The sequence below is a fragment of the Pelophylax lessonae genome (genome assembly GCF_965119305.1).
Source record: "Pelophylax lessonae genome assembly, chromosome: 12".
Lineage (NCBI taxonomy): Eukaryota > Metazoa > Chordata > Amphibia > Anura > Ranidae > Pelophylax > Pelophylax lessonae.
In genome coordinates, this window is record NC_138779.1 from 80,567,187 (window position 1) to 80,590,520 (window position 23,334).

Below are 23,334 nucleotides of genomic sequence, written 5' to 3' on the forward strand. Positions count from 1 at the left end.
CATATGGTGAACTGGGCTAGTGGACCAATATAGCCGCAATTCACTCTGTTTAGTTATGCCCATGTGGAGGGAAAGGCCCAGAAAGATCTTAAATTCGGAAACCGTTATAGGTTTCCAGCCGAATCGTCTGGCAAGGTGCGAATTTGGGTTGGCGGCGATGAATTGTTGTGCATATAAATTTGATTGATCCACAATAGATCTGTAAAGATCTTCCGTGAAGAACAGCTCAAAAAAGTTCAGGGGCGTAAAACCAGCTGTCTCCACGTGGATTCCAGGTTGGGCGGTGAATGGGGGAAGTACTGGCGCTGTAGTATCAGTGGGTTGCCAATTAGGAAATGCCAGCGCATCAGGGAGGGCACTATGGGCTCTACGGGCCTGTCTTCGAATACGCGGTGGCTGCGGGCCACTACTTGTGCTAGCCACCGCACCAGCTTCAACTGCACTTAGGGGACTCGCCACGTCACCAGGTCTTACTGCAGTGCTGGTTGTACTAGGTCCAGGTTGTACTAGGCCGCTGGCGCTTGCCAGGTCGCCAGAAAAATGAGCGGCACTAGTAACCACACTCTGCTCCATACGAGCACCCTGCGATTCCTGCATCTCAACAACTTCAGAATGGGGTCGGGTACGCCTGGGTCTAACAGGGACCCATCTGTCGTCGGAGCTATCTGTCAGGGAGCCGCTGCCGTCATCAGGTTCATATACTGACACTAATTCGGTCATTGTAGCTTCCCCTTCGCTATCAGATGACACGGTCAGCATATAACTGATAAGCTCTTCATCCCTGTACGAACGTTTGGTCATTTTGGTAACTAAATTTACCCGTACAGTGATGCGACTCACAGGTAATAAAAGCACCTGGTTGTCGAAGATTATTTCAAGCGCTACAAAAAAAAACTGCTAATGCTAGCAGGGATCAGGCCTGACTCTGCTAACACAGCGGTTTTGTGTCTTGTGTTTTTTTGCAAGTGACAGTAATCTATTGATTACTACACTTGCCTGGGTGAAAGGGTTAAACGCAGGTGCTGGCCGGAATCAGTACTGATCGTGCAAACACCGCGTTTTGGGAACCCTAAACTATGGGGGCGCTAGTATAGTTCTGATCAGATCAGATATTGATCTGTTCAAACACTATACTAGAAATGGAAGTGTATGTGCGTGCGTGTGTGGCAATCAAGTGGTTACTTTTAAACTATGCGCCGGGGATCTGGGGGGGGGGGTGGCGGGGACCCTAAACCTCCTTTGGGAAAGAAACTAGCTCGCTAGCGCAACCTCAAGTCACAATGACACCAATACAAAATACAGTAAAAACAGTATATTATGTGTGTATTAGTGCTAATGTGACAGAGGGTGTAGGGGTTAACGGGATGTGATCAGGGGGGGATCAGGGGTTTAAATCTTTATTGGAAGGGACTGGCGGGTATCCTAAGGATAAAAGGAACGGTGGCAAGCGCTAAACCTGGTCACAAGTCACACTTATACGGGTATATAGAAAATGCTATATACTGTATACAGTGTGCGTTGTGGCAGGGGGTGTAGGGGTGATCAGGAGGGGATCAGGGGATTAAATCTTTATTGGGTGGGTGGCGGGGACCCTAAACCTCCTTGGGACACAAACTTAGTCGCCTGCGCTAATTCTGATCACAATGACACTAATACAAATATACAAAAACACAGTATATTACGTTTGTATTAGTGCTGATGTGACAGAGGGTGTAGGGGTTAACTAGCGGTGATCAGGAGGGGATCAGGGGGGATCAGGGGCTTAAATCTTTATTAGGGGGGGTGGCGGGTAATTCAAGTGGAAAAAGGGGGGTCGCAAGCGCTAGACCTGACCACAAATCACACTTATACGGGTATATAGCAAAATGCTATATACTGTATACGGTGTGTGTTATGGCAGGGGGTGTAGGGGTGATCAGGGGGGGGGGTCAGGGGCTTAAATCTTTATTGGGCGGGTGGCGGGGACCCTAAACCTTCTTGGGACAGAAACTTAGTCGCCTGCGCTAATTCTGATCACAATGACACTAATACAAAAATACAATAACACCGTATATTGCGTTTGTATTAGTGCTGATGTGACAGAGGGTGTAGGGGTTAACGGCGGTGATCAGGGGGGGGGGGTCAGGGGAGATCAGTGGGTTAAATCTTTATTGGGGGGGGGGTGGGGGGTAATTTGAGTGGAAAAGGGGGGGTCGCAAGTGCTACACCTGTTCACAAATCACACTTATACAGGTATATAGGTAACTGCTATATGCTGTATATAGTGTGTGTTGTGTCAGGTGCTGTAGGGGTTAATTGGGGGGGGGGGCGATCGGGGGTGAAATGTGCCTATCTAGCTTTGTGTGGGTGCTTGGTGCAATTACTCACAGTAAGATGTGCTCTCCTCTCACGCTGGATCCAAAAAGACCGTTGTGGGGGGAGGGCACATCTCCTCTAAGCCTGTGTTTACATTTCACAGGCTTAGAGGATGATCTGATTGGGCAGGACCGATCAACAGGTCCAGACCAAAAATGATTGGCTTGGACCTGATGACTGATCGGTTCTGAACCCAATCGAGCCATCGGTGGCGGCGGGGGCGTGCGGGAGCGCGCACAGGGCCGGCAAAAAGTGCTGACGTAGGCCTACGTCAGTTTGCCTGGCCGGGGCTGAGTGCCGACGTAGATCGTCGTGCGCCGGTCGTAAAGTGGTTAAACCCAGTTGATCCAGAGGAAGGCAAACACACCCTTATAAATTGTGCTCCAGTTTCCTATGTCAAATCCTTTCTGATCAGTTAATCTGATTTTCCTTTGATGAACAAATTACAGCATTGTTACTTATAGATTGTAATAGCCAGTTATAGTCTGTGTGTTTAGAAGCACATCCAGTTTATTTACAAAACAATCTATTGAGATGGCTAGAACTAGCCCCTGAGGAAGTCCATACAGTATTATCACAGCTTTTACTGTGAAGAAGCCTTTCCGTATGTGAAGGTGAAAACTTGTCATTTGTAATATCCCTGAAGTGAACCATTTATGTATTTATACAAAGTGATTAAATCTCCCCTTAAATGCCAACGGAAAATAAAAAGTGGTTAGTTATTCCCTGTTATGATCACGCCCTGAAACAGCAGGTAATTGTCGGTTTTCTGAGTTGAAAGTTACATTGTAAATCACCTTCATATTCATCTGTGTATCTATACATGTGACAAGGCAAACAACAGTTATATATGTGACTGATGGAGAGAGCACAGTGTTCAATTTCTAGTTTTCAAATTAGAGGCTACGTCTGAAATGGACAGGGATAATTGCTTCAAATTGTTTTAATTGGATGCCGTTGTTTCACCCTATGGGATCTAGCGTCGGGTGGACGGCAGCTTTTAACATATGCTTTCCCGCTGAAGTGTTGTCGCTGATGCGTCTGGACATTGAGGATTGTAATTATTTGCTGTGGCTTTGTTTGACTGGAGCGCAAAAACAATAAGGCTGCTGATTCATTGTTCCGAATAATATAACCTAATCTTCTCGCTTGTAGTTTACTTCTGATTCTGAGTGCTACTTATCAGTCAAGTCTTTCTCCCACTGCCTATTGCTTGAATCGTTAGTTATTGTCATCAGCCACAATGCCATTTTTTATACTTACATCTACAAATTAGCTCCTCTTTTGTTTTGTTATTTGTGTTTTTCCTGAAAGAACTAAAGCGAGTTCTAATGAAGTAGCAAAAACTTTATGGTACAAATGCACAAGTGAGACATAATGAGCGTGACGTAAATCTGTGGCGTAAGGGGGCCAATGCATCCTTTTATGAGTGCGTCGAATGATTCAAACATCACTTATGATAATGTGGCCCTGTAGGGGCTTCCTTGTGAGCAATAATGAGCACTTGCAAGAATTAAAGTTTCTCGTTATTTCGAATGCAGATTTTTTTTTAACATGGCTCCATAGAAAAGTGAATGATCCCTTTCCAGTTTTTCAATTCTCATGGTCACCTGAGTCAGGAAGAATGAAGTCAATGCGAGGTCTGCTTGTTTGTGGACCATTGGCATTTGGAAGCAGTGTGATCACACTAGTAATCTGGAGATCTATCAAGTCCTCCCATCCTGAATGGGTTTTAACCATTCCCTACATTATCCAAATTGGAAAAAAAAAAAGAAAAAAAATGGAAGCAGAACTTCAGCCAAAAATAACAAGATAACATTGAATAGCCCATTTAACGATCAAAAAACAAAAATTGACTTTTGCTGCAGTATTCAGTTTTGATCCAGAGATTTCCGCTGTAGTATTGTTTTTGCCACTAGATGTCCTCAGTGTGATGGCCAGAATTATTCAACCCACATCTCTGAGCCCAGGTAATTCTGGACTCACCTGAGGCAGCGAGTAAACAGTGAGGTTAAAGCAGCACAGTGATGCGATCATCTCTCTATCACTCTGCTTTCTCTTCCTATCAGCATCCTTTTGGTCAGTACATAAACTTATTGGTTCCTTATGCTGCTGTAGTAGAGACCCTTTTTACCTACCTTTCCCAGCCGTGTGTACAAGCTCCTCTAATTCATATTCCAATGATCCAGTGGGAACCCATGATCTCCAGGACTCCAAGACACACTCAAGAGGTATACATTTTACTGTTTCCTGCACTCAGGTAGTCAGGGAGATGCTGCCTGATGGGACAGCAGTGATTGAGCATATTACCTATGAGCAAGGTGGGCATCCTTTTTTGTTGTTTCTGGCATGTGGCCTGCTGGATGAGAGTACAAGAGCACCCAGCTTTATATTAAGCCCCAGTCACAGTAGTGGGGACGGTGTTAGCTAGCCCCAGAATACTGCCCTTTCTGTGGAGTGGCACTGGATATTGTGCTTCCCCCTTGTACACACATTTCTGGGGTTTCTGCCCCTACCTGGACTTCTAGACCTGAAGACTCCTTCCACCTGGTTGACCACCAGGGCTACTAGCTTCAGCCTGCCTCCTTGTGAGAGAGATATTACCCCCCCCCCTCCGTGCACTAGACTGAATTGTACTGTGCTAGTCATTTCATTATATATAGTGTGCTGCCACCTAGTGGTCTTTTTGGAAACTACCCGTGGTCAGCCCTGTACTATAATAGTTTCAGTGCCTGTTATACTTGCATTATACTTGTTTCATACCCCTTTACCGGCAGTCCCCAGGTTACAAACAAAATAGGTTCTGTAGATTTGTTCTTAGATTGAATTTGAATGTAAGTTGGAGCAAGTACAAATTTGAAATGCACCCAAGCTCAAAAAAATATTTTTAAGGTTTGGATAGCATAGGGAAGGTTTACCACCCCTGTAACATTTGTTTTGCTGTCTATACTCTTGTTCAGAAGACTTTACCTCACTTTCTGCCCCTGTGACTATTGAATTTTGAAAAGTTTGGGTTGTCATCGAAACAAAGATTAGTGATAAAGCTTCAGTGGAGACAACTTTTTCCCATAATAGCTCTTACAGGAGTGAATTTCCCTTCCTAGTAATAGATTTCCTCCCACTTCCTGTTGCCTCCCTCTGTTTGTAGGTATGAGTTGTATGTAAGTCGGATATTTGTAACTCGGGGACTGCCTGTACTATGTTATTGGCATTGTCTGTTTACCTTGCATTTATGCAGTAAATCTCAAGTTGCACATTACTGTTTGCCTGATCATTTGGCTGACACCTTTACATAACAATGCTACTTCATCTCACACTTGAACCCCGTTGTACAGTGGATACAAAGGAGATAATACCAAGTCAAATTTGGGTACTTAAACTTTTTACATGTAAAAATTAATTTTATTTATGTGTATTTTATATCTGCCCTGGAGTTCAGCTTTAAGGGCAGTGGGCAAAATCATAAAAACAATAATTTTTTGGCTCAATAGCCAGTTGTTCATCTGGAACTGCTTTCTGTGTACCTATGGCTATTTATTCTACTTGCATCCATTGGGTTTAGGCTTCTTAAAACTTGTCAGTGCATTAAATAGACAATATGGTTCTAATGGAGCAGAGCATGGATAACGAGTGACTGGTGGAATACTTTTTTGCAAGAACTAAAATATAGCACACCAACTTGTCGGGTGTATGACCATCACCTTGTGTTCTATGTGTTCTTAAAACTGTACCTGTCAAACACGTTTTTGAAGCCTTCGCTTTATTCTAGTTTAAATTGTTGCTGTCTTGTTAAGGCCTTGTCTATCTGTTAAATTATATAGAAAGTTCACACATTGCCCGCAGCCTGTGCTACAAGATCAAAAGCTACTTGTTGTTTGTTGACTCATAAGAGTAATGAAATTTAATAGAATAATACCGGAGAGGAAAGAGAAGAGGAAACATTCTTGAACCAAGCAACACATGTAAACACTTCATGACCAAAGCAGATTGTAATCAGGCAGGGAAATAATATGTTTTAAGCAGGGTTTTGCTTTTAAATTTTATTAAACATGCATCAAAGCAGAAATAATCAGATACAGCATGCGTCTTGAACCAATGGTTCAGGAGCTACCTATGGTTCTTTGGTAGCTTTAATGTTGCTTGTAGTAGTTTCTCAGCTGGTTCTTAGTACCTGTCTGTCTAAACATATGCTGTAACACAAACCTCTCTTAATGCAAACTTGTCATAATTAAAACAAGAAACCAATATGTGAACAGAAGAGCAAACAGCTTAAAGTTCCCCTAAATAACTTTCATCCTGGACCTCTCAATAACCTTCAAAGCCCCATAAAAACCTTCTATGAAATGCTTACACCCTAAAAATCATGGCATAGGTACAGTACCACCTGTATACCACAATGCATTGGCAGGGCATGGCAGCTTTTCACCCTGCATTGGGTTGGGGGATGTGAGAAAGGCACACTTCTGGTCCCTGAAAATCAGATCCCCATCTTGCAATACATGCTAGGTCTACAGCAACTTTTCATCCAGACATTAGATTGGGGTATGTGAAAAAGCAAGTCTTTCACTCTTGCTTGCAGCAATTTAGGCAGATCCTGGGGTACTCTTGAGGTTGAATAAAAACTGGTAATTATTTAACACTTTCCAATGCCTATCCTTTTACTGTACATGGTTTCTTGTTTCCTACTGTTTTCATTTTTACATTTACTCTAGTTTCACTTTTGCCCTCAATTTTGAGAATCCCCCATATATGTTTATGTGTTCCCAATCACACAACATACCTATAAATCATGTTCCTACCTTTCTTGTTGCTTTGTCAAATTTCTACATACAGTACATTAAACACTATAGACAGCTTGACATTTTTCAGAATAGTTTGTAATGTCTAAATAGGGAAATACTGGGTTTATATGCATTAACATACAGTATACCATGTAAGCCATACAATATTTAAACTCGTATTAAACCCAAAAACACAAAATTATTAACTTGCATTTTTCTTCTTCTTTTTTTTTACTTTTTTTACATTATTTTCAGCTGGTGATCCAGCCAGTAAGTCTGCTGTCTTTCAGCCTGCTTTAACTGACCAAGCTGTCCAGCAAAAGGTGGCAGTTAGTGGGTTGAGGAAAACTGTTTACCACTGACAGGGGTGCTTACAGTGGTCAGATTTTATTCAGTTATTTAAAATCTTTAACCCAATAGGAAAAATAGTTTGCTTTAACTGCTTCTAAAGTGTCATATGAAGTTCAGCTTCAAATTGTTAGTCAAGTCCATCTAAATCTGTTAGTGTATCTAATACTGCCCTTCCCCTAACTTGGCAGTGCTGCTGTCCAAAGGTTTCGGATTAATGCACTTTTCCCATCATTATTGCCCTTAGTATCAGTTTATTGAATTTAACCCATTTGAGTGACCCAATGCCCCCTGTGTTATTTTAAGGAAGTCCCTGAGTTGAGGTGCATGCTGTTCCTGTTCATGGGAGGCTTCTGATGACCCCTAATGAAGAATCAGGAAAAAGAAGTGTGCAACAATATTTTAGTACAGTCCCACTAATAAATTGGAGCATCTCTAACCATGGAAGGATACATTCACTGTCATAATAGCTTATATAGAAATTACAGAATAATCTCATTTCTTTGTGTAAAGATCTTCATACAGATATTAAGAGAGACCAATTTACTCAGTCATTAAAAAATAATGGTCCAATTATGGTACTTTTGCAACACTGTCTTAATAGGCATAACATAGTTAATGATGTAGTAATTTCCCTTCAAATTAAATGAATATGAATGTATATTACAGGGCTTTGTCTGTTTTTACATTTGTGTGAAGCAAAAAAACATATGGGTGGCCAGACATATTTTAGTAGCAATACAGTAAGTTGCTTGGTCGCCTATATTTTTTTTAGTTATTGTATTTGGATGAGATTAAAGTGTTTTTAAAGCCAAAGCTCTTTATATATTTTTCTCTTCAGTTTTGGATAGATTTTGGAAATAGTGAAGACTGAAGACCCCTCGCATGGTTTTTTTTCATTTTACTTCCTGTCCAAAAAACACAGCAGGAAGTAAGAGATAATCTTGCCAAAGCTAGGGGATTTCCCTAATAAGAGAGTTGTAATAAAAATGTTCAATTGCCAATCACTTTCTGTCCAGATGACAATGGTCACCAGAACAAACCGGGTGAATCTCCCCAACAGCACACAGCCAGCATTAAAAACCTCCTTCTCCCCATTCCATCCAAAAGTAAAAAATATGGTTTTACTCCAGCTAAAAAATTACATTGCATTTCGGATAAAGCTTGGAAGCAATACAACTTTTATTAAGTTTTTATGTGTCTGCTCCCCTACTCTGGAGATTTCCTTTGACCTCTTATCAGAACAGAATGTGATGAGAAATGTCTTCAACAGGTAAACTGACCAAAAAATAAAAAATATTTTTAGTAGAGAAGGTAAAATCAGAACTTCTGAAAATATTTTTTTTTTTTCAAATTAATTTTTATTAAAGGTAAGAAAGAGTACACGTAATATACATACGTTCAAACATAGCCGTGTTGAAGCGTACAGAACCAAAATACATTAGGCGAGTGAGAAAGATGATTACAGTGCAGCAATATAACAATGCCAGACAGTAAAAAATAAACATCAGATCTACTTTCGTCATTAAAGGACATTAAAAAGCAGTACGATCCTCAGAAGCGTTCAAAGACTACAGTAGATCCAAAGGCAGTAGGGAGCATCTCACAGCAGAGCAATTGATGCTCTGTGGTAGGCGCCCGGCCGGCTTTGCCAGCTGGCTCCTACTGTCTTCCCCTGACCCTTGCCCTGCCCTTCCTAGTCCCCCTTTCCTGGATACTCCTTCCCTCACCTCTTGACCCCTTTTTCCTCCCCTTATGTGATCCATGTCTTTTCCCAATGTGTTGTAATCCCCTTCTTTTTTGGGTTTCTTAGTGAGAAAAGTTTCTTTTCAGTTATCTCCTTGTTTACATTCTGAAAATATTTTTATTGCAATCCATTCCTTGGACCATGTACTGGTAATGACCACTCCTCCCATTTCTTGTATTGGTGTCACAAGGACAAGAAGTGAAATAAATCTCCTCAATGCACAGAAATTGGCGAAAAATATGCTTTAAAGTAAATTTAAAGCCACAACTCATGTTTTTCTTTTGGATAGAGAAGGGTAGAGTTAAAACGGCTGTCATTTTTTTTTTTTTTTTTTGCTGTTTCCCATAATTTCCTGTCCTGTAGAATCAACTAGAAGTAAGAGGATATTTTTTTTTCAATGTGAGTGATATTCTCGCTTAGACAGTTGGCATGGGAACAAGGGTCTTCGTTGGAAGATTTCTCTCCATTCTTGTTCTGATAGCAACTCAAAATCTTTGGACAAAACTTTGGACCCTCTCTTTCTCTCTTGAAGTATGTTATTAAACAGGAACATTCAACTCAGCATTCCTGTGTATGATAGTTCTCGACAGATAGAAGTGAAACTTGGTTCAGATGGATATATTGTAAGGTGCGTTTTCCTTCAAAGAAACGGATCCATGATAAAAAATATGGTGTGGCTAGACACTGTTTTGCTACCTCTTTGATAGTGACAAAGGGAGCGCTTACCGGACATAAACTCTTTAATTTATGTATGGAGGGGCGCCTGATACAAACGTTCATCTCACTTAAAGGACTTTTTTTAAAAATGTATTGGTTGGGATCATCAAATACAGCCAACACATTTTGAAGGAAAATGCCCCCCCCCCTTCTCAGGGCTTGAGCTGTCAATGGTAATAGAATCACAACAAAATGTACAGGGACCTAATGCAGACTAGTGCCTATGATGGCACCTCAGCCTGCCACCTCCAGTGCAGTTAGACGCTAGTCTTCATTAAGCCTGAGTAGAGGTCTCTGTGCATTCTGGCCTGATCCTTTTAACCTTGGCTGCCTAAGCCCTAAAGACAGGAAAGGCTTCCCCCCAAACATGTTGACTACACATCCAAGTGTTTAGTCAATGGATAAGGGGAGGTGTAAAAGAAGGGACAGTAGAAATTGGGAAAAGTGCTCTAAACTGGATTACCTAAATTTTCTCCAGAGATCGAAAGGTTGGGAGTTTTAACAAGGTGGAAAAACATTTGATTGTTTTTCCATCCAGATTCGGTAATGTTCTCTCTTGGAGAAGCCTTTCTGTATTATAGGAAGATGCATTTCTCTATTGTATTCTACTGAAAATGCTTTTGAGTGTTGACATCATGACAAAAACAAACCTTAATAGAATAATTTCTTTTTTTTCCCCAAAAAATAATTTCTGTGTTTTCTTTTAACATTGCAGTCTTTCAGGACATTTAAATAGCCACAAACAACATATTTTGAAACAACCTTGAAAAAAAAACCCAGCAGCCATCTGTAGAATTATTTTAGGAATCAAACACAATGTACTGTATTTGGTAACAACATAAAGATCATTTTAATGTTCTCAACTTTTTTTTTTTATTACTAGTAAGAAATGGTAGCACCTACTTAGATTTTGGAGTATATTAGGACATTGCAATTATGCCACCAGCAATTTGGTTCCTAGTCATTGCCCAGAGCATTAATAGTGCTACCTCAGCTAAAGCTAATGGTGGAATAGAATGTCCTTGTAGTTGTAAAATGCTTAACTCTTTTCTAATGCATTGCAATTAGAAAATAAAGACCTTTCATGGAGAAAGATGGATTCTAAATGTAATGAAACACGGTACTATAATTTAAGGTTCTTTTCTGCTGTGAATGTTTAAAGCTCATGATCATATGCTGCAACAAGTCTATGTAGAGAGAATAGTTCCTTAACTTTCACATTGATGTTTTTTTAAAACTAAACTCCAGGCAGATTTAAAGTACACAAGTTAAAGATTTATTCAAAAAGTAAACATCAGGAATGCATAATGCACAGAGTGCAGGGGTCAGGAGCATGTATCACAGGGAGTAGGAGTAAGTAATGCACAGAGTGTAGGGGTCAGGAGTGGACAACACACAGCATGCAGAAGCCAGGAGTAAATAAACAAAGTGAAGGGTCAGGGTTAAATAGTGAACAGAGTGTAGATGTCAAAAGTAAGCAGTACTTTTTGACTTCTACAAAAAGTACTCAAAAGTTGAGGGTGCTTCCCAAGCAAAAATTCCCCCCTTGTCCCATTGCAACCCCAACCCCCTCATAACGACATCACCTCCAGCAAATGTTTCCCATTTCCTCCCTGAATTGTATTCACTGGACCTTGGCATTAAGTTGAATCTGCTGGGGAGTTACCCAGGTCCCAATGCCATGACCACCCACTCACTTATGCTGCAACTGTTGGAATACTTGGGCAACAAATATGTAATTATGACCATACACTAGCAGCAAACAGGCAGTTATGACGATGTGCAGTTTCAAAAAGAAGATTGAGGTTTATGATGATCATGGGCGTCCGCAGGTAGGGGCAAGGGGGGGGGGGCAAATGCCCACCCCTGGAATCTCAACTTCCCCTTTCTAGTGGTTGTTAAGCCACTCTATACAATCCTGTCTGGTCTGTTTAATAATCCTGTGTGTCTGTGTATGTGTTTTAAAAATAAGCCGTTCTTTACCAGTTTTCAGAGGGCCGAGCGCCGCTCATGTGACTCGTTGGCTCTCTCCTCTCCCTGTCTGACAGTTGCCTGCAGCGGGCGGGGCCGAGGATTCTTCACTGATGTCAGTTGGGAGGGGAGCAGGAGGGGAGGGGAAGAGAAGGAGAGAGGCGGCTGGTCACGTGAGCGGCGAGTGGCGCTCTAAAAACTTGTAAAGAATGGCTGATTTTTATACAACACAGAGCACACAGGATTATTAAACAGACTGTAAACAGGATATGAAACTTTAAATAAAACTACAGCAGCAGGAGGAGAGGGGGGTGGGCACTGACACCGGAGCAGACAGGCAGGGAGAGAGGGGGGAGAGCAGACAGAGGAGGACAGGAGGGCTGCAGGTGACGGAGGCACGTAAACTGATCACAGCGTCAGGGCTTAGCAGCCATGTTATATCGTGGTCAGTTTACAGAGAGGAGGACATAGCCAGGCAGGATCAGCCAGGTATTTTAGGTGATAGAAGGGGCCAAATTACACAGCACAAGCACTGTGCTGTATAACATGCTTTAAGGGAACAGAATCAATTTTTTTTTTTTAGGTTAACAAATGCTTTAAAAAAATAAATGATGCTGTTTGCTCTTTAAAAATAAATACTCAAAATAAGTATAATGACTAAGCCCCTCCCCTTCATGACATTGTTGAAAAGGGGCGTAGAATGGGTGACCTTAAAATGATGCCCCCCCCCTGAAAAAAGTTCTGCGGATGCCCATGATGATGATGAACCATGGCCCCCTGGGGGCTCACTGTAGACAGGTCAGGCGTGAGGAAGGGGGTATGAATGCAGGGGTCAGTAGTGAGGAATACTGAGTTTAGAGGTCAGTAGCATGCAACACACAGTGCAGGGGTCAATAGTAAGGAAAAGAGAGTATAGAGGTCAGTAGTAATTAATGCAGAGTGCATGGATCAGTAGTAACCAGAGTGCAGAGGTCAGTAGTAAAAAACGTAAGAAAAATGTTGGCAGGTAGACTATCCCACAGTCCATGGACCGGGAATATCATTTGAAAAAACAGGGACAAATCGGAGAAATAGTTCTACTGCGGACAGCCACCTGAAATTGGGAACCATCCATAGAAATTGAGGTAATCTGATCACCCTATTTTAAAAGCACCTAGTGTAAGCACTTAAATTTGGGCTGATATTAGCCTCCTGTAACCCCCTGCACTGCACACATAGTACTAGGAGAGGCAAGGCCAGCACTAGAAGCAGATCAGACTCTGTAAGAGTGTTCATGTACAGATATGGCAAATACTGGCAGATGGATAAAACAGAGAGAGCAGCAGGGTGCTTCTTTGTCCAACAAGCAAGCTACAGTCGTAGTGATGGGGAGACAGGGAGGGGTTAACCCGTTTTTCTGATCAAGCTGTGTTGCTTCTACAGTGAAGATTTAACTACATCTAATATCAAAAGAGAAAAGCAAAAAGTAAATATTGCGACTTACTAGACCTCAGATGAGGTGTATGCATTTGTTTCTTTTTTTTTTTTTTTCTTTTTTTTTTCCTTTAACCACTTCTGGACCGGAAGATTTTCCCCCTTAATGACCAGGCCATATTTTGAGATTCGGCACTGTGTTGCTTTAATGGACAATTGCGCAGTCGTGCGACGCTGTACCCAAATAAAATCGATGTCCTTTTTTTCCCACAAATAGAGCTTTTTTTTTTTGGTGATATTTGATCACCTCTGCAATTTTTATTTTTGCACTCTAACCAAAAAAATAGCAACAATTCTGAAAACAAAAAACACAATTTTTCACTTTCTGCTATGTAACTTCCCCCCCCCCCCCCCCCCAAAAAAAAAAAATTAGGAATCAAAATGTTTTAACATTTTAGGCCAATTTGTTTTCTGCTACATATTTTTGGTAAAAAAAAAATTGCAATAAGCGTATTTTGATTGGTTTGCACAAAAGTTATCGTGTCTACTAATTACGGGAAAGATTTATGTCATTTTTATTGTTTTTTTACTAGTAATGGTAGCGATCTGCAATTTGTTGCGGGACTGCGACATTGCAGCCAACAGATCGGACCCCTAACTGACATTTTTGACACTTTTTGGGGGACCAGTGACATTACTGCAGTAATCAGTGCTAAAAATATGCACTGTTACTGTAAAAACGACACTGGCAGGGAAGGGGTTAACACTGTGGGTGATCAATGGGTAAATGTGAGCCTAGGGAAATGATTCTAACTGTATGGGGGTGGGGCTTATGGAATGACCATAGAGACCTGTGATCCTCTATAGAAGGATCACAGGAGCTCCGTGATTATTCCAGAGAGAAGAACGGTCAGCTGTGTTTACAACAGCTGACCATTCTTCCCTCTCAGCGGGAGCGATCGCTGGTGTCAGGCGGCAATCGGAGCCGCCTGCCCCGTGCATCGGAATCCCCGCTGACGAGTGGGGGCAGGAGCGCGCCGGCAGCGGCGCGCGCTCGCCCCCTAGCTGCCAGCGTGCGACCGACATAGCCCTACGTCAGTTCGCGCAGGAGGGTCAGCCTGCCGCAGTATATATGCGGTGCGCGGTCCAGAACCGGTTAATTAACTACTGTTAATTCTAAAAGTAGCACTCTTCACATAAATGCAGTGAAGAAGTGACTGTAGTGACCCAGAGACAGGAAGTGTCCTGGGGTGGCTACAATCACACCCCCACTGAAGGGGAGCAGTGGACTTTAAACATGTCTGCATTTGTTTATCTTTATTACATGGGTTATGGGAAGTTTTATTAGTTTACAGAAAGAAGATAACACTTTTTGTTAAGCTCACAGGAAGTGACAAGTAAACTGCATTTCTAGCGAGTTCAAGAGATATTTTCTATACTTGCTGAGAATGTCATTAGCTGAGAAGAAAACCAGTGCAGCATCTATAGCTGCAGACGAGGAAGCTGCAATATATTACATTTTTGTTCTTAGGTTGTGTGGACTGTGCTCCTTGGCAAGATTGCCCAGCTTGACAAAATTGACTGGAATGATTTACAAATCTTTGGCTAAAACACACACATACAAGATTGAGAAAAATGTTGTATTGGACTTAGAGGAAGCGCAAATCCTGCACAGGGATTGTGTACAGTGGGCTGTCCCGTGATCTTAACCACTTTACCACCGGAGGATTTTGCTGTCTTACGTCCAGGCCACTTTTTGCGATTCTACACTGTGCGACTTTAACTGACAATTGCGCGGTCGTGCAACGCCGTACCCAAACAAAAATTTACGTCCTTTTTTTCCCACAAACAGAGCTTTCTTTTGGTGGTATTTGATCACCTGTGCGATTTTTACCTTTTCGCGCTATAAACAAAAAAAGAGCGTAAATTTTGAAAAAATAACAATATTTTTCACATTTTTTTATATGAAATTCCCCCCCCCCCCCAAAAAAAATGTAAAAATCAAAGTTTTTTTAAATTTTTGGCCAATTTGTTTTCTGCTACCTATGTTTGGTAAAAAAAAATCACAATAAGCGTATTTTGATTGGTTTGCGCAAAAGTTATTGCGTTTACTAACTAAGGGAAAGATTTCTGTCATTTTTGGTGTTTTTTTTTTTAACGAGTAATGGCGGCGATCTGCGATTTTTTTTTTGCGGGACTGCGACATTGCGGCAGACAGATCGGACCCTTGACTGACATTTTTGACACTTTTTGGGGTACCAGTGACATTACTACAGTAATCAGTGCTATACATATGCACTGTTACTGTAAAAATGACACTGGCAGGGAAGGGGTTAATTTTATTGGAGCGGGAGGGGTTAATGTATGCCTGGTGCTTACTGACATGTGTGGGGGGAGGTGACTGAGTGACACAGGGACAGATTGCAGGTTCAGCTATGCTGAACCCTGCAATCTGACCCTGCCTGTCACTTAGGAGATCCGCCCGCTTTGTTTACATAAGCGGGCGGATCTCCAGACTCGATTCCCCAACGATCGGGGAAGAGCAGCGGTGATCACCGCTGCTCCTCCCCTGGCCCGACTCCCGCTGTGACTGAAAACAGCGGGAGCGAGCCTCCGGCGGCACGCGCGCACCGCCCACAAGGGGAGGAGTCCAGCGACGTAGGTCTACTTCGCTGGACGGGAACGAGCCACTTTGCCGCAGTACAGTCAACGTGACTGGTCGGCAGGTGGTTAAATGGAATTTTGTCAGAATTATCGTTTTAATCTGAGCCTATAAAATAATAGCTAAACATTCTCTGGTTCTGAACACATCCCCCTCAATAGGTTTTAAAAAGGGAGGTTGCACAGTAACAGGTGATCACAAACTAGTGATCGGCTGATATCGTTTTTTTAATGCTGATACTGATATTTTGGACAAAGGGTATCGGTATCGGCCAATATAGGCCGATATTTTCAGACATGGAAAAAAAAAATGTTTTTTAAATTTTTTTTTCACAGGTACTTTTTTTCTAAAATACCCCAAAAACCCCTCCTAGGCACTGAAAAGCATTCAAAATGCCAAGTTTGGCTGTCTTGAATGCTGTCAGTTTTTTTAATTTGGCGCTGAGTACCTGGAAGTGATGTCATGACATCACTTCTGGGTTTTTTACATGGAGACCAGATCAGAGCTGAATGCAGCTTTGATCGGGTCTTCGGCGGCTGTGCAGGTAGGATGCCTGGGTTGCCCGGTGGAACGGGAGACCCGGACGAGCCGCAGAAGGCGGCGAGAGGGCGGATGTCCCCTCCTGCTCCTTGTAATGACAGCCGAGCGGCTTCTCAGCTGCTTCGGTTGTCATTAGGAGGCAGCCTACCATCGGCTATGGACGCCAGTACCGGGGTGATGCCTCTAGCTGCAGGCATCACTCCAGTACAGCACTTTCCTAAAATATCGGCAATATCAGTAATCTCAGGGTCCGATTTCGATAGATTGGGGAAAGTGCATATCAGCCCCCGATATATAAGGGTGGTGCCGATAATCGGTTGATCCCTATCACAAACCATTTTTTATGGTTTCCTCTCTTTTTTTTGCTGACTGGAGAAAGATACTGTATGTGTTAAAGCTACCTTGTCCAGTTTTCATGCAGAGAGAAGTAAAATCCAGCTATACATTTATTAAAACTATATTTTTACATAAGTACCTGAATCTGTCTTCATATTGTCTCTGTAATTCCCTGCACAACATCACTGATACTATGAAATAGAAGGACAACATTACGAACCATTGAGGGACATTTTGCCTACAGGGAACATGCTTATTAGAGGGGAGAGCATGGGGATGACCACTTTATTCTGCTGCTGCTCCTATATTGTCCATTCACAAGCTGGTGTGGGCCCATTGTCTGCAGGCAAGTCAAGGACATGGCTTAGCCATTATGCAGGGCGCCCAGATCACACACTAGTTCAAAAGTATGAATTATTAGGGATATAAAGGGACTGACATACATTGGTTTCAAAAATGTATTTAGCTGTTTGCTAGAGTTCAGCTTAAGCATATTTTTGTATACATGGTACAATTAATCGTTTTATCAAATGATTACAGGTTTTTACATTTTTCACATACCTTTATACCCGCATGCAGTAAATCTGTTAACTGCCCTAAGGAATTGTTATTGTAGCGATAACATTATCAAGTGTTATGCACACTGCTGTATTTTTCACACACTAAAAAGGAGAGAATTGAATGGTATGATATTTAACGTCAACTGTCTGTTTTAATTTCAGTTTGTATTGGCACAAAGGGCTAGAGTCAGCATACTGATGCAAAAGGTCATGCTGATCTGGTTTACCAATAAAGTAAAACAAAAAAGGAGAAGTTTTGGCCAAAGAAACCATTCAGGTTTTAGATTTTGTTTGTAGCCTGCGCTTGAAAATTAAAAGCTGGAATTAGGTTGCTTTGGATGGCAAAAGCTCTTCCTTTTCTTTTTATATGAGCTGTACAAATACATTTTCCTTTTGAGGACATTACTGCATTTGCACAATATCACGATTCTATTCTAATAGTTACTATTGGTCAGCTAGTCAAAGTGAGCTGCAAAGTGCTTAGAGTTGATTCTGAATTTTAGATGATAATAAATTTGGCCAAATTTGAATTTCAGAATTTTTGGTGGTTTGGGTTTCCAAAAGGCTTCTGAAAAGAGAACAAAGGAGTATCAAAAATGGTCATGGAACACACCATTTAGCAAGTTTAAAGCCATCCAGTTAGGAATTCCTTTAAATAATTATAATCTTGATTACGGAGTGGTGTGTTATTCTCCGTACAGATGGCACAACCTAATTTTTTCATGGTTCATTTTTTTTTTTCCAGAATACCCCAAAATCTCCATAAGTGAAGAGGACATCTCTTTACCTCCTCCAAATAAAAGAGTTGAAACAGGCCATGCTGTTTTTGAAGATGTTGTGTTTGGACCAACGCCATCACGATTCCTCCATCTTTTTGAAGATGCTGACAAGGTAAGCAAAATCAGTAAATAGGGTACATGCCTTACCATCTTTCAAACTGGAATGAACATATTCGTGGAAAGCCGCATTCTCCTGAATAAAATATAAGCTTTTGTGCAGCTGAGTACAGCTCTCACAATTATTTATAAATACCCCCCTTCCCCCGACCACGTATCGGAAAGCATGTGTCTTGAAGAGGAAAAAAGAATTGTACTTTGAAGGAGGTCTATGTGAAACAACACGGTTGTTTTTTTGTCCTGTTACCTACAAAGGATTATTCAGATAATAAACAGCAGACACATCACCACAGCAGTTGGCAGGTGTCAAAAAACAGATAATTGACTGAATGAGAACAAAGACGAATTCACTATTCCTGCTTCTTTGTATAACAGCAAAAAAAGACACATTTCACTACCGTGGATATTTCCTCTATATTAGCCGAATGAAAAAGGAAGAAAAAGAAAAGACAATATTTTATGTATTTAGGAAAAGTACTCCATACAAGGGGGTTATTATATTTTCCATTTTACATTGATGAGAAGCCTTCCTGAATTTTTGAACGGTTTGGACCAAAATCTGTGTGACATTTAGAGTGGCTTTAAGGCAACGCAGAGACATAGGTGGTGCTCATCCAACTTGTGACTCCAGAAATTAGTTCCATGAAGGTTAACCATTTTCTCTGCTGAACATAAAATACATATGCAGTGGTGTCAAATAAGAGTGAACTGATACTTTCAGGTAATGTAAATATGCCCGCATTAGGTTATGATCATTCAGTTATCTTAAAGCAAAACTCCACCTAAGAAAAAAAAAATGAAAGATAAAAATTAATACACCATTCCATCGTCTAGTACCGTGACTGCTTAGTGATCTTTGGTGTACTTTTTTATTTTTTTATTTTACTATTTCTTTATTAATTTTCCATAAACAAAATCTATAATTATCAGATTTATCAGACATTTTTACAACAATCTTCCCGATATTTCCGCTCCCCCCCCCACCCCACTCCCCTCACCTCCCCGGTCTCCTTTGTTTTATTCCTTCTCCCCCTCTCTTCTTCCTCCTACTCCTTATCTCCACTCCTCCCCTTATTTCACTCCTCTCCTATACACCCCCTATTTCCACGTATTTCCTGGTTTTCTTCATTTCTGCCCAACTTTCCCTGATATTAGAGAATTTTGTCTTCTCCACTACTACACAAATATTCCATTTTGTGTATGTATTCAATTCTTTTAAACCAGTTTCTTATTGTAGGACTTTGTAGGGCTGTTTGGTATTGTTCCTTTTGCTGCGTTCATTAAGTTTGGTATCACTGTGCTCTTATATTGTTTTATTGTACTGTTTGTATTATGGAATGAACAAAAGGGTGATCGGGGATGTCTATACCCGTGATCTCCAATATATGTTGCGGCACCTTCTGCCAATATTGTATCTTTGAACATTCCCACCATAAATGGGCCATGGTACCCTTCAGAATACATCCCCTCCAACACAGTGGTGATTTCTCTGGTTGATATTTTTGTGCTTTGACGGGGGTTATATACCATCTTGCCAGGCATTTATAATTCATTTCTATTATGTTTATATCCACTGCCGATCTATATACAACTCTTAGTACTTTTCCTAATTGCTGCTTATTCAAATATGTTCTTAGTTTCTTTTCCCATCTTTCATTGTATGGCGGTATTTTGGCGTCAGCCATCATTGTAAGTATTTTATAGATCTGGGAGATGCAATGTTTTGGTTCGTCTGTTACACAGCAGTTCAAATGGAAATAAGTCTTCCTCAGATCTAATTGGCTGTTGTCGCAAAATGTTTTACCTGAAAATATTGCCATTCTTTTTTTACAATTAATTCCCTATTGTGCCTCAATTCCTGGTATGTGCATATTTTTCCCTTTTGATTATATCTTTTAACTGTGCATTCCTATCTTTAATCCATTCCCCAAATAGTGCCCCATTTCCTGGTGATTAAATCCCAAACCCTGAATATATTCCGTGTCTAAATGTGTTTGTTCTCATCTAACCGTCTATATTGTTGTGGGATCCAAATATTTTTGCTCAACCGTGTTTTGCTAAGTGTATTTTCAATACTTACCCATCTTTTGTTGCTTATTTTTCTAGTCCATTCCACCATTCGGGCTAATAGTACAGTGTTATAGTACCTTTTAAAATTTGGTACGGCTAGGCCCCCTTGTGCTTTATCTTTTTTTAGTACTGAAAACTGTATTCTCGGTATCCTATTCTGCCCTATAAACCTTCCTATCATTGCCTTTAAAGTTTTAAAATATGTCTGTGGTGAGAAAATTGGTAACATTTGAAATCTGTACAGAATTTTTTGTAGTATTACCATCTTTACCATATTTATCCGTCCTACCCAGGAGAGTGGCCTTGATGTTATCTTTTTGATTTCCGTTTTGATCCACAGACCAGAGAGTTAAGGAGTTACACCAATCATCACAGTAACAAGTTGTGGGGGAGATCCAGAGTACATCTGTGTCCTGCTATACCTGTGTTATCTGCGCTATATGACCTTTGTGGGTCTCTATATCTGCTAAGCGTATATAGATACTATATCTGGTGGCTGATTATTTTTCTCCCTGCACTTTCAACTTGCTGGTGTGGACTGAACATTTCACGTGGACATTTATCATATGTTCTATGGACTTGATTGCCTTTATTGAAGATTAGCGCAACACCCTTTATATTAATTCACAATTACATTGGTCCAACATGGACCAATGTAAGAATGCAAATGCTATACCTGACCAATCGCAATAGAAGCTGTAAATCTTATGACTTAAACTAGCTTCTGGGTCCCTTGCCAAGTGGCTGCTCTGCTGCTTAATGAATTAGGTCACTTGCTCAGCACATTGCCATTCAGAGAACATTTTGCATTTCTCATTGCTAAATCTTTAGACCAATCAGAGAACATCTTGCATTAATTTAGAAAAATGCAAGTCGTTCTATGAATGGCACTGTGCCTGGAAGGCAATGGTGATCACTGTAGTAGCAGAGATTCTGATTCTCCCCTTCTACAGCAGTCCCCCAGGTATTGCATATGCTTTCTTACACTGATCCAATTTACACCAAGGTAACTATACAAAAAATTCACACCAGGAGTTCGGCTTTAAGTAGCATTCACTAGTCTGGAAAATGGAGCATCAGGGGAAATGTTACCCTTAAAAGCTAATCAAGTTGAGCATGCAGTCTAATTGGTTTCCATTTTTTTCATAAACAAAATACTTTTTGTTTCATGAATATAAATAAAGAACTATAGCTCATTGATCAGAAATCAGTTTCACTGCAGTACAGAATTATTAGGGGGTAATAGTAAGGAAATCCATACATAGGCAAAATCCTTTCCTTTTTTACAAAACGTAGCAACACTTTTTATGTCTAATACACAGTTGTTAAAACATAGCATTTGTCTTAAAGTACACATTTTTGTTATCTACACAAAAAAGTTGTTGTGAATACCTGCTGGTACCAAGTGTATATATATATATATATATATATATATATATTTCTAATATCCTGGAATGTGCATTTCATTCGCAAGAGGACTTGTTTCTGATAAAACCTACCGAAAGCGCTGAAAGCCCCTCACCCTATCTTGAAATGCTTCATTTCACTTCCCCAGGGATTTTATTCCCTTACAAACTTTGAAGATGTTCATTATTTATGATGAATTGCCCTAAGAAAGGGTCATAGGAAATATACATGATGATTATTGCACTGCAAACTACAGTGCCCTTATCTCTTAAAGCGGAGTTCCGGCCTATTTTGCAACTTTAGTGATTCCTGGAGTGCTCGCTATGCTGATCAACAATTGGGCATTTTCAATTTTTTTTGGGGTTCCCTTACCTTATTTTCAGGGCATTTTTGATTGTACTACCTCCTTCTCCTCCCTCTGTGGCCACGGCCACCGACATCACTTCAGCCTTTGCATTGCATCCTGGGAGCTGTTTGTCATCACTCCCAGGAGGCTGGAATCAGGAAGAACTCCCAGAACACTCTCTGGAATCAGGAAGAAGGACACAGAAGATTACACTGTGGCTTCAGATGCCCACGTCTAAGATGGCTGTGCCCAGACAGCGTTTTTAAAAGTAAGATTTTGACTAAAATCCAATACTGTACACCTTGTAAGTATGAGAATAGCGGTTCTGTAAATGGCGATGGATTAGTATTATAGGGGTATTTTTAGTTAAAAAAGGTATTTGAGGCCAGAACTCTGCTTTAATCAATTATATACCAGGGAACTTCCATCACACATGGCACAATATTTATATTTCGATAGAAAGGTCCAGTCAATTAAAGTGTATGTAGAACCAAAACGTTTTCAGGTACAGTAGGAAAGAGTTAAAACTCATCCCAGTTTATTTTTCCTGTCTGAGTACCATTGGGGAAATTTCTGTTCACTTCATGTCCCTAAGGAGGAACAGAAAGTCAGTGGAAATCTTCTAAACTAAGGGAATTCTCCTATTAGACAGTTGTTCCCACAGAGGTCCTCATTGGAAGATTTCCTCTTACCTTCTGCTCTAAAGCTCTATGCGAAAATGTTGGGTTTCCCCTCACTTTCTCTTTAGATGACAATGTTCACCAGTATAAAGTATATGTAAAGATGGTACAGCGCCAAAGTGGCGCTGTACCATCTTTACATTTTTCTGGGTTTGATATACTTTGTACTAGCAGCCTTTAGCTTCACCTTTTTTGTGCGCAGCTTTCTTTCCCTTTACCAGTATAAAGACATTGAATCTCTCTAATTGGGACACATACAGAAAAAATAAGGGTCTAGCCCTTTACTACCCAATGCCCCCCTTTTTAAAATAGAAGCAGTAGCCTTTTTTTATGTAGAATCTTTGCCTCCTAATGTTGTGACTACTGAGATTTATGTTCCTCCAAGGGTTGCCAAACTAAAATGCCAAGCTATAATTGACCAGGTTTACTTTTTAAATTCATTGATTTTTCTAAACTGTGAATACAAAGGTAAACCAGTACAGTAAGGGGTGCTGATAGATGTAAA

The 23,334-nt window shown here is 40.8% G+C and overlaps 1 protein-coding gene across 1 annotated transcript in view; it reads left to right on the forward strand.

Annotated features, from left to right (window-relative positions):
• MORN1 (MORN repeat containing 1) overlaps positions 1-23,334 on the forward strand; it is a 625,079-nt gene that overhangs the window by 353,846 nt on the left and 247,899 nt on the right. The window contains exon 11 of the mRNA XM_082273769.1: positions 18,176-18,321. Within this exon, the coding sequence (XP_082129895.1) occupies positions 18,176-18,321 (146 nt within the window). The remainder of the gene's footprint in view (positions 1-18,175; positions 18,322-23,334) is intronic.